The sequence below is a fragment of the Caretta caretta genome, chromosome 7 (genome assembly GCF_965140235.1).
Source record: "Caretta caretta isolate rCarCar2 chromosome 7, rCarCar1.hap1, whole genome shotgun sequence".
Taxonomy (NCBI): domain Eukaryota; kingdom Metazoa; phylum Chordata; order Testudines; family Cheloniidae; genus Caretta; species Caretta caretta.
Window position 1 is genome coordinate 125,235,030 of NC_134212.1, and position 11,756 is coordinate 125,246,785.

The window sequence follows — 11,756 nt, forward strand, 5'->3', positions numbered from 1 at the left end:
AGGGTCCTGTCTTCTGACGGGATGGGGCCAGGTGCCCCAGAGGGAATGAACAGAACAGGGAATCATCACATGATCCATCCCCTGTCACCTGTTCCCAGCTTCTGGCAAACAGAGGCTAGGAACACCCAGAGCATGGGGTTGCATCCCTGACCATTTTGGCTAATAGCTGTTGATGGACAAGACCTCCAGTAACTTATCTAGTTCTTTTTTGAACCCTGTTATACTTTTGGCCTTCACCATATCCTCTGGCAAGGAGTTCCACAGGTTGACTGTGTGTTGTGTGAAGCACTTCCTTGTGTTTGTTTTAAACGTGCTGCCTGTTGATTTCATTCGGGCAACCCCTGGTTCATTTGTTATGTGAAGGAGTAATAACACTTCCTTGTTCACTGTCTCCACCCTGTCACGATTTTATTGACCTCAATCACATCCCCTGTAGTCGTCTCTTTGCCAAGCTGAAAAGCCCCAGGCTTTTCAATCTCTCCTCATACCTGAGCTGTTCCATCCCCCTAATCACTTTTGTTGTCCTTCTTTGTACTTTTTCTAATTCTAATATATCTTTCTTGAGATGGGGCCTCCAGAACTGAATGCAGTGTTCACAGTGTGGGCGTGCCCTGGATTTCTACAGTGGCATTTCTGTCGTATTATCTCTCCCTTTCCTACGGGTTCCTACCATTCTCTTAAAGAAAAGGAGGACTTGTGGCACCTTAGAGACTAACCAATTTATTTGAGCATAAGCTTTCATGAGCTACAGCTCACTTCATTGGATGCATACTGTGGAAAATACAGAAGATGTTTTTATACATACAAACCATGAAAAAATGGGTGTTTATCACTACAAAAGGTTTTCTCTCCCCCCACCCCACTCTCCTGCTGGTAATAGCTTATGTAAAGTGATCACTCTCCTTACAATACAGACTAACACGGCTGTTACTCTGAAACCTGTCATTCTCTTAGCTTTTTTGATGGCCACTGCACATTGAGCAGATGTTTTCAGAGAACTCTCCATGGTGACTCTCCAAGATCTCTCTCTTGAGTGGGAACAGCTAATTTAGACCTCTTCATATTGTATGTATAGTCAGGATGATGTTTTCCAATGTGCATCACTTTGCATTTATCAACACTGAATTTCATCAGTCATTTTGTTGCCCAGTCACCCTGGTTTGTGAGATCCCTTTGTAGCTCTTTGCAGTCTGCCTGGGACTTAACTACCTTGAGTAGTTTTGTATCATCCGAAAATTTTGCCACGTCACTGTTTACCCCTTTTACCAGATCATTTATGGATATGTTAAATAGGACTGGGCCCAGCACTATTTACCTCTCTCCAGTCTGAAAACTGACTATTTATCCCTACCCTTTGTTTCCAATCTTTTAATCAGTTACCGATCCATGAGAGGATCTTCCCTCTTATCCCATGACAGCTTACTTTGCTTAAGAGCCTTTGCTGAGGGAACTTGTCAAAGGCTTTCTGAAAATCTAAGTATACTATATCCACTGGATCACCCTTGTCGACCCCCTCAAAGAATTCTAGTAGATTGGTGAGGCATGATTTCCCTTTACAAGAACCATGTTGACTCGTCCCCAACAAATTATGTTCATCTATCTATGTGTCTGACAATTTTGTTCTTTACTATAGTTTCAACCAGTTTTCCTGGCATTGAAGTTAGACTTACTGGCCTGTAATTGCTGGGATCACCTCTGGAGCCTTTTGAAAAAGGTCCTGTAGACACCCAGGGCATGCTGGGGCAGCTCTCTGCAGCCATTCACACTCTAAGCTCCTCTGCACACAGCCCATGCCCTTCCTTTGTTCCTGTCGCAGATCCAAGCCCGTTAGCAACAAAGCCCTGCACCCAGTGACAGGGCCAGCCCTGTGATGCCCCTCACTGGCACTGACAGTCACCCACCCCACACCAGAGTTTGGGAAAGGCTCCAACAGCCCCTCCTGTGCACACACCTCCTCACACTGAAACCAAGGGTCTCCCCTAGAGTCACCCCCGAGCTATCTGGGGAGCTGGCGAGCCCCCAGACAGGTGGGGAGTCACAGGGAGAGTGCACACCCCAGCAAAGACTCACAGGGGCCATGCACACCTGAAAGAGTCACAATCCCAGAGTAGCTAGACATTCCTGCTAAAATGTTAACAACCATGACACTTATGCCACTGCCATCATTAGGTTCCAGGGTTATCATTCCATTCTGAGGTGTGGGGGAGTCCCAGGTCCCAGAGCTGCTCTTTCCCAGAGCCTGAAGACGCCATGGCCCAGCCCTGTATCGGGATCACAGTCCCAAGGCTAGGCATGTAATATGGATCTCATGCCAAAGCTGTAATTCTGGGGCCAGAGACATGCACCCCCTCCCCTCCCAGCCCAGACTATGCCGGTGCAGCAGGACTGGCTGTGCATGGAGACTGAGTGCTGACAGGCCAGGGTGGTGTCTGCCTTGTGCCATGCAGAGAAGATTAACTAAAGCAGCCATGTCTCCCATCACTTCCTGCTGGGTCAGCCGCAGGTGGCCAAGGAGCAGAGGGGAAGCCCAGAGGAGCTGTGGAGACATTGAGATGCCCCAAGACACCCATTTCCTGGGAGCCTGGCACCCGGAGCTGATGCACACAAACTAGGGGTCACCAAGTGACAATACTAGGCAGCAGGTTTAAAACGAACACAAAGAAGTGTTTCCTCACCCAATGCACTCTCAGTCAGCCTAGGGAGCTCTTTGCCAGAGGATGTTGTGAAGGCCAAGACTATAACAGGGTTCAAAAAAGAACTAGATCAGTTCCTGGAGGTTAGGTCCATCAAAGGCTATTAGCCAGGATGGGCAGCAATGGTGTTCCTGGCCTCTGTTTGCCAGAAGCTGGGAATGGGCGAGAGGGGATGGATCCCTTGATGATTCCCTGTTCCGTTCATTCCCTCTGGGGCACCTGGCATTGGCCAGTGTCAGAAGACAGGACACAGGGCTCGATGGACCATTGGTCTGACCCAGTCTGGCTGCTCTTATGTTTCACGCACTTTACAAATCTCCCTGCCAGGCTTGCCGGAGTCATCCTCAGCTGAGCTGCACTGGCTCACCCCAGGGCAGGACTTACCCTAGTGCGTTCAATGCAGATGAGGCCTCCTCTCCGCTTGGAACAGACTTAGGTCCCCGGTGGGGTTGCCCGGCCACCTGGCTAAGTGGGAGCAGCTGAGCAGGCTGCCAGCCAGACACTGGGGCACACCAGGTCTAGGATGGTAATAACTGGCCAAGCAGAGACTTCCTGCTCCAGCCCCCGCCCCGGTTCAGATCCTGGGCAGGGGCCCAGGGCTGGACCCTCAAGCAGACCAGCAGAGCTGCAGGGGCGGAATTCGCACTGGAGGCAGGTCAGGATGGGGGGTACCCCAGAGCTGGGGGGGGCAGGGACAGCAGGTGACTGGGGTGCAGACGGAGGGGCCGGCAGAGCCCAGCTCACAACCCCCAGCAGATCCAGCCCTGCCCCTTCTCTGCCGGTGCTCGCGCAGGGAACACCCCTCCGGAGAACCAGGACTGCGCTGGAGAAGGGGGGGGCGGCCCTCATGGGCTTCCCCGGGGGGTCGGGGGCTGGCCCGGGCAGGGCGGACCGCCGGGGGGCGTCCACCGGAGGTGCCGGGGAAATTCCCCGAGGACAAAGGGCGACACTGGCTCGCTGGAGCTCGCCCCCCTCCGGACCGGAGCCCCATGTCCTGCCCCGCGGAGCCCGGCTCCGCTCCCGGCCCGGCAGTCGGGGATGCTCCCGGCGGGGAGCGCACTGCAGGCGGGAGGGGCCGGGCCCTCGCCCCGGGATTTGCAGTTACAGGCCGGTCAGACCCCCGGCTCGTCTAGACTGGGGGGCTGCAAACTGGGCTGAGCCGGGCCCCCGGCAGCCCCGCTCCGACGCAGCTCAGCCCTCCCTGAGACCCCCGGAGCACGGCGCTGCCCTGGGGCTGCCTCGTTGTTCCCATCCGCTGCTGCGCCCGGCTGCCCTGTCCCCGGGGGGTCCCATGTCCCACGCGGGGCCCCTCCAGCCCGCTGCCGCCCGCCCCTGGGCTGGGGGTCCCCGGCGAAGCGAGCGGAGGGGCACGGGCTGGCTCGGCCGTGCGCCCCCGGAGCGGACACTGCGCCCCACGCTGGGCGGTGGGGGTTTAATAGGAGGGAGGTTTACTCGGAGCCCGCGGGCCTGTGGGCAGCCCGGGACCCCGTTACCCAGCCAGCCCCCGTGGAGCAAATGGCGTGGGACGGACACCGGGGGAGCCCCGAAAGCCAGAGGTCCGCGGCGGGCTCCGCATGACACAGCCGGGGGACGGGGGCTGGCGCACCTGTGTGCGCGGCTGGAGAGCGCGGAGATCCACGCGTGTGCGCGGCGGGGTCCCGCTCCGATGCCATCCCACAGCCCCACGCGCGGAGACACAGACGCAGCCGCCCCCCCCCAGCTCCGTAACAAAGACAATTGGAGGCTGGCTCGGGAGCTTCAGGACAAAAATCCCGGTCTGGCTCCCCCCGCCCCCTTTTGTGCGCCCCGCGCCGGGACTCTCACCCCGCGGGGGTCCCTGCAAACCCGCTGCAGGGCGCCTTCCCCGGCCCGCCGGCCCCAGCCCGACCCCACCCATGGGGGGGTCCCAGCCCCGGCCCGACCCCACCCCACCCCACCCATGGGGGGGGGTCCCAGCCCCGGCCCGGCCCGGCCCGGCCCGACCCCACCCCACCCATGGGGGGTGAGTGGCCGTGACGCCAGGCTGGAAGGGGGGCGCTACAAAAGCAGGCGCCCCAGACACAGGGGCTGCCCCGGGGGCAGGGAGCGGGAGGGGGCACCGGGGGCAGGGAGCGGGAGCGGGAGGGGGCACCGGGGCTGCCCCGGGGGCAAGCAGCAGCGCGGGGGGGGTCCGCACTCACAGTCGCTCCGTGTTGCGCGGGATGTTTCTGGGGACGCCCCCGAGCCCGGTGCCGTGGCAGTCCACGCTGGTCCCGCTGCAGGTGCAGGGCGCGGGGCAGCCGGCGGCCCGCACCCCGCACACAGCCGCCCAGGCCAGCAGCCAGCCGCCGGCTCGCCGCCACCTGCCCTGCGGAGCCATGCCGGGCTCGGAGCCGCGCCGCCGCCGCCGAGCGCCCTCCCCAGCCAGCGGCGTCTGAGCGGCGGGCGCGGGGCGCGGGGAACGCGCGAGCTCCGCGCCCCCCGGCCCGGCCGGCTCCGCCCCCGCGCCAGCCCCTCGCCGCGCCCCGCCGAGCGGCCCCCGGCGCGGGGCGCCCCGCGCCGCCCCGCCCCGCCCCGGCCCGCACACAAAGGCGGGCCCTTGGCGGGGAGCTGCCCCCTGCGCCTCCGAGGGGCTCGGGGCCCGCGGGGGTCGCACGCGGCTGAGGGGCTGGGGGGGCAGGTTGGCCGCCGCCCCCCACGGGGGGTCCAGGGTCTGGGCCGTGTAATGGCCCCGGGCGGAGCCTGGCCCTGCGGGGGACAGGGCGCGGGGGCCAGAGGGTCATGGCCTGGGAACAGCAGAAGCGCTGCCCTGAGCCGCCTGCCAGGCCCTTGCCTGGGGGAACACTGCCTTTGGGTCGGTTTGAACCCGCGGCCTGGCAATGCCTTGGGTGAGCCCTGGTTCTTGTGTTAAGGGAAGGGGCAAATAACACTCCCCTGTTCAGGTCTCAGAGCAACAGCCCTGTTAGTCTGCACCCGCAAAAAGAACAGGAGGACTTGTGGCACCCTGGAGACTAACCGATTTATTTGAGCATAGTGGAAAATACAGTGGGGAGATTTATATACACAGAGAGCATGAAACAATGGGTGTTACCAGACACACTGTAACCAGAGTGATCAGGTAAGGTGAGCTGTTACCAGCAGGAGAGCGGGGTGGTGGGGAACCTTTTGTAGTGATAATCAAGGTGGGCCATTTCCAGCAGTTGACAAGAACATCCGAGGAACAGTCGGGGTGGGGGAGAATAAACATGGGAAAATAGTTTTACTTTGTGTAATGACCCATCTACTCCCAGTCTCTATTCAAGCCTAAGTTAATTGTATCCAGTTTGCAAACGAATTCCAATTCAGCAGTCTCTCGTTGGAGTGTGTTTCTGAAGGTTTTTTGTTGAAGAATTGCAACTTTTAGGTCAGAGATCGAGTGACCAGAGAGATTGGTTTTTGAATGTTATAATTCTTGGAGTCTGATATGTGTCCATTTATTCTTTTACATAGAGACTGTCCAGTTTGACCAGTGTACATGGCAGAGGGGCATTGCTGGCACATGATGGCATATGTCACATTGGTGGATGTGCAGGTGAACGAGCCTCTGATAGTGTGGCTGATGTGATTAGGCCCCACGATGGTGTCCCCTGAATAGATATGTGGACACAGTTTGCAACGGGCTTTGTTGCAAGGATCGGTTCCTGGGTTAGTGGTTCTGTTGTGTGGTGTGTGGTTGCTGGTGAGTATTTGTTTCAGGCTGGGGGGCTGTCTGTAAGCGAGGACTGGCCTGTCTCCCAAGATCTGTGAGAGTGATGGGTCGGCCTTCAGGATAGGTTGTAGATCCTTGATGATGCACTGGAGAGGTTTTAGTTGGGGGCTGAAGATAACGGCTAGTGGCATTCTGTTATTTTCTTTGTTGGGCCTGTCCTGTAGTAGGTGACTTCTGGGAACTCTTCTGGCTCTGTCAATCTGTTTCTTCACTTCCGCAGGTGGGTATTGTAGTTGTAAGAATGCTTGATAGAGATCTTGTAGGTGTTTGTCTCTGTCTGAGGAGTTGGAGCAAATGTGGTTGTATCGAAGAGTTTGGCTGTAGACAATGGATCGTGTGGTGTGGATGAAAGCTGGAAGCATGTAGGTAGGAATAGTGGTCAGTAGGTCTCCTGTATAGGGTGGTGTTTATGTGACCAACCTTTGTTAGCACCGTGGATCTTTTGTGTGGACGGGTCCAGGCTATGGTGGTTTTATAGACCCCCCACATGTCCCCCTCCCCTCCTTAGTCATCTCTTTTCCCAGCTGAACTGTACCAGTCTTTTTAATCTCTCCTTGCACAGAAGTGGATCCATCCCCCTCATCATCTTTGTTGCCCTTCTCTGCGTCTTGCCCAGTCCTAATCGACCCTTTGGAGATGGGGCGAGCTGAGCTGTGGGCCGTGTTCAGGGGTAGGCGTACCAGGGCTCCCTACATTGGCATTAGGATAGTCACTAATTATCTGTCCCTTTCCACCCACTCCACTAGCTCTGGGCACGCCCGAGGCTACACAGGAAGGCTGTGGCTGGAGCAGGAACAAACCCAGGTCTCCGGCTAGTGTCTGGATGTAGAAATTAGGCCAGGGGGGATGCAGCTCCAAGAGGGGATTATGTTAGGCCCACTCTGGAACCCCAGATCTGAACACCCCAACTTTGGGGAGACTCAGGGCTTTGCCGCTGGCCTCAATGAACGGAACCAAAAGCCTGTCACATCCAATCAGGGAACAGAACCAGTGTCACAGGACTGGCGTCCGGGGCCTGAGTTTCGAATCGATGCAGCGGCACCATCCAGGCAGTATTTCCTGATGCAGTTACCTGGGGAATGATTTCAACAAACAAAAAACTCTCTGTTTATCGCAAGAAAGGAGGCAAAATCCAGCCGATGCCAGTGTGGCCAGTGCCGGTAATCTTGAGTCATAAGAACGGCCCTACTGGGAGAGGCCAAAGGTCCACTGAACCCAGGATCCTGTCTTCTGACAGTGGCCAGTGCCAGGTGCCCCACAGGGAATGAACAGAACAGGGAATCATCAAGGGATCCATCCCCTGTCGCCCATTCCCAGCTTCTGACAAACAGAGGCTTGGGACACTGTCACGGAGTCCCTGGGCGATGCTCTGGAACTGCTCCCCATGAAGCCAGTCAGGACTCTGGGGAAGTCGCCTTTCTGTGAGCAGCCTGTCTTCAGGACACACAGCTCACACAGCTTCCACCTTCCTGGGTCTGACCTCGGAGCATTCAGCATCCTCTGCCTCTCCGTGCACTTCCCACAGCGAGTCCGCTCAGGCGGGGCTCCTGGGGAAGCCAGAGGGTCCTGCACCCCAACTTCGCAGTCAGATGTGACTCTCAGCCAGCCAGTAAAACAGAAGGTTTATTAGACGACAGGAACATGGTCTAAAACAGAGCTTGCAGGTGCAGAGAACGGGACCCCTCAGCTGGGTCCATTCTGGGGGGCAGTGAGCCAGACAACCACGTCTGCACTTCACTCCATGTCCCAGCCAGCCCCAAACTGAAAAACCCCTCCAGCCCCTCCTCCTCTGGGCTTTGTTCCTTTCCCGGGCCAGGAGGTCACCTGATTCCTTTGTTCTCCAACCCTTCAGCTCTCACCTTGCAGGGGGGAAGGGCCCAGGCCATCAGTTGCCAGGAAACAGGGTGTCGGCCATTCTCTGTGTCCAGACTCCTGCACACACATGCCCTCTAGGGCACTGCAATGATCATACACCCTTACCCCACCACCTAGATACTTAAGAACTGCCTAGGGGAAACTGAGGCACCCCCACACTATTCAGAGGAAACATTAAGAACAGTCCCACTTCGTCACATCTCTCCCCCCTTCGAGATCGAACTGAGCGGGGTCACTTTAGCCGGTGACCTGGGGAAGTTCGAAGCCACCAACGTTCCCATGGATGCCCCAGCATCTCTCCCATTCCTTGGTAGGAGTTACACCAGGCCCTTCCAGTTTCACGCCCTCCCTTAGGTCGGGGGTGGTCGATAGCACTAGCAGGCTGCATGTGGGAAGGTTTCTGCAGCCCATGCCCTTTGGCCACCCCAAAACCCCAGGGGGTCAAACTGGGATTGGGTTTTCTCCCAGAGCTCCAGTCTGGAGGGCTGCAATTCGGGCTCTCTTGGTTAAGGGCCCCCATCTTGACCTGGGCCACATACTGTTCACTTACAGAACTAGCATGGAGACATCCCTTTCCCAACAACCTTGTCTCCCCAACAAGCTGGCCAAACACAGCCACTTGGTTATAGGACGGTATACCTTTCTTAATAGCTTTCACTCCATCTGAGACCTTCTCAAAGCTCTCCACACTGGATCTTTCAACAGGAAAGTCAGTGGATCCATTCACAACAGAAAATTTCTGGCTGTTAGGAACTGAAACTTTCTTGATTAAATCACTTTCACACCCTTCAGTGGCAGTAAACTGCTTGCAAAGACTCCATGAGGATTCCTTTCCCGAGGGCTTTTCTATGCAACAATTCACCCCCTCCCAGAAATTCTGCTCTTACCCTCTTTACCTAGGGCTTGCTCTAGGGGAACACTTTCCTGAGCAACTACAGACTCTTTCTGGGTCTCCCTTACATCCAGAATCACCTCTGGCCCATCAGGCGGATTCCTACACAATTCCCTTTCATGCAAACTTACAGACTTCCTAGATAAAAGGTTAGAAGCATTCTCCTTCCCTTTGCCACACACAAGTTCAGGAATCTTTTCCTTCTTGCTACAGGTTTCCACACCCTCAGTAGGTTCCACAATCACATCACCTTCCTGCTCTCCTTGTGCCCTGGCTAGGATCTCACCCTGATTAGACAGAGTTGCTACACCCTTTCCAACAACACACTAGCAACAGGCAAAATACAAGCACCAGAATTGTCTGGTCTCGGGGATTTTACATAGACCCTAACTGGATGCGACCTAGTTACAGGGCCATTCTCCCGAGCAGACAGAAACTTAGGACCCTTCCCTTCCTGGGCTTTAGCTGAATCCAGAACCAGCTCTGAGACAACTGCATGACCCTCAACCATCACAGGCTGAAAGGCCCCTTCTGTCTGCTCCACAGACCAAGAAGAGCCGGACACACTTTCTCCTTTACCAGACACACAGGTTGGGATCTCATTCCCTTTGTCCCAGCACACAAGGCTGGTCACAGACAACTGCTTGGAGATCAGGGTAGCTCCCTCCATAGGCAAGTCAATACCCCTGACAGACAGAGACCCATTTCCTTCACTGTCCCAATTCTCCACCCAGCTAACAGGTAAGGTCCAGGGACTCTCATCTTCCACTCTCCTCGCCTTCCCACCCTGCTGACTGGACACAGCCATCAGCTCACAAGGCTGCCTAGGCTCATCCAAACTTCCCTTACCAAGCACCTTGCCACTCCCCACAGATCCCCTGCCCTGCCTGTGTCTCCCCCCACTCAGCTGGGGTCTCAGCTCCCACTGTGCTCAGCACTGCCCTTGCTGTCCCAGTGGGGGCAGGCCACTGCTTTCCTCACTGCATCAGAGCCAGCGAGAGTCCCCAGTCTGGTGTGCAAGGGGGCAGGGAGCATCTCTCTGTCCCACCGAGTCCCAGGGGTCTGGTTACAGGCAGGCAGGTAGCCTGAGCCTAGCGGCTCCTCCCTGCTGCCAGCCAGGTCATCTGCATTTTCACTGACCATTTCCCTCTCCACCGATTGGTTCCCTGGATTCAAATTCAAACCCTCGGCAGTTACAGGAGCAGGGCCTGGATCCTGTCCCAAAGAGACACAGTCACCCCACAACAGGGTCTCGCAGCTGGTGTCCTGGGGCACCCCAACGGCCAGCCAGCCCCACCCCTCCTGGGTCTGCACAGGGATCTGGGCCATAGGCAGGGCGAGGGGCTTCGTCCCTGGGACCCTCACCCAGCTCACACAGGCCCTCAGCCTCTGAGGCTGCACCACCCAGGGTCTGACACCAGTTCTCTCTGTCCCAGGATCTCGCCACCCCAGGAATGTCTCCCCATTGACCATCCCCTTCCGCTCCCACTGGGGGTCCGGGGGGCCTGGCCCCAGGAAACTCCACACAGACATATAGGTTGGGGTCAGGAGTTGGAGCCTGTCCACATCCCCACCCATCTGGCTGACGGAGTCTATGGCCTTGGGACCCAGCAAGGGAGCTAGACACCGGGGTTTTCCGCAGGGTCCCCCTGGTTCAGATCTCCAGCCTGCTCAAAGGCAGTGAGGTGGGCATCCACACCCCCCCCCTTAACTAGGGGCAGCAATTTAGTCTCGAGGTTCCCTGCGGAACTGGCCCCCCGGGATCTATCCCCACTCACCCCGGGGAGGTCCCCTCGGCCTCTCCGCCCCACCACCGCCAGTTCATCCTGCTGCTGCTTCTGCAGCTCTTTCTCGGGCTCTCGCTGTCTCCCACGGTCCTCTTGCTCTCTCAGACTCCGCTCCAATCCCGTCCGTCTCGATCCCCCGATGGGGAACCCGATCGTGAAGACCCCCGTCTGGTCGGGGACAGGAGTCTTGGCGATGCCTGGCTCCCGCTCCAGCTGCTCCCAGATCCTGCTATAGCCCCAGTTGGGGTCAGGAATCTGTTCCTTAGAGCGATCATCCTCCTCCAGCTGCACGATTAACTCTGCTTTGGTGAACTTTCCAACGCTCAACCCTCTCTTTCTGCACAGGGTTACAATGTCCTTCTTAAGGAGACGGTGACAGGCCATCACTCCGCTCCTCCCAAGTTGTTGTGGACTCACAGGCCCGTGTGCTCTCAGCTCCCCACGGTTTCCAGGGAGAACCCCTAGTGTGCCAGCCCTTCTCGAGGTCACCACCTCTTTGCCAGGGTCGAGCTGCAGACTCCTCCGCCCCTTGGACTGCTCGCTGCAGTCCCCAGGGGAACCCTGTTACTGCACAATCCTTCTCGCTGGTCACACACTCCCAGGGGTTAACCGCCCCCCGAAACCGCTCCTCTCTGAGCCTTCAGCAGGCCTGGTCCTCGGCAATCCCCCTTCGTGTTACTGCTCCCCAGTCACTTACTGCAGGAAGCACCATCCACGGGGTGCAGTACATCCCACCGCTGCCACCAGTTGTCACGGAGTCCCTGGGCGATGCTCTGGAACTG

The 11,756-nt window shown here is 57.4% G+C and overlaps 1 protein-coding gene across 1 annotated transcript in view; it reads right to left on the reverse strand.

Annotated features, from left to right (window-relative positions):
- The window catches only part of SLIT1 (slit guidance ligand 1), a 148,068-nt gene extending 142,990 nt beyond the window's left edge, over nt 1-5,078 (reverse strand). The window contains 1 exon segment of the mRNA XM_048857247.2: nt 4,874-5,078. Coding sequence (XP_048713204.1) covers nt 4,874-5,052 — 179 coding nt within the window. The 5' untranslated portion in view covers nt 5,053-5,078.
- Between the last annotated feature and the right edge of the window lie 6,678 nt (nt 5,079-11,756).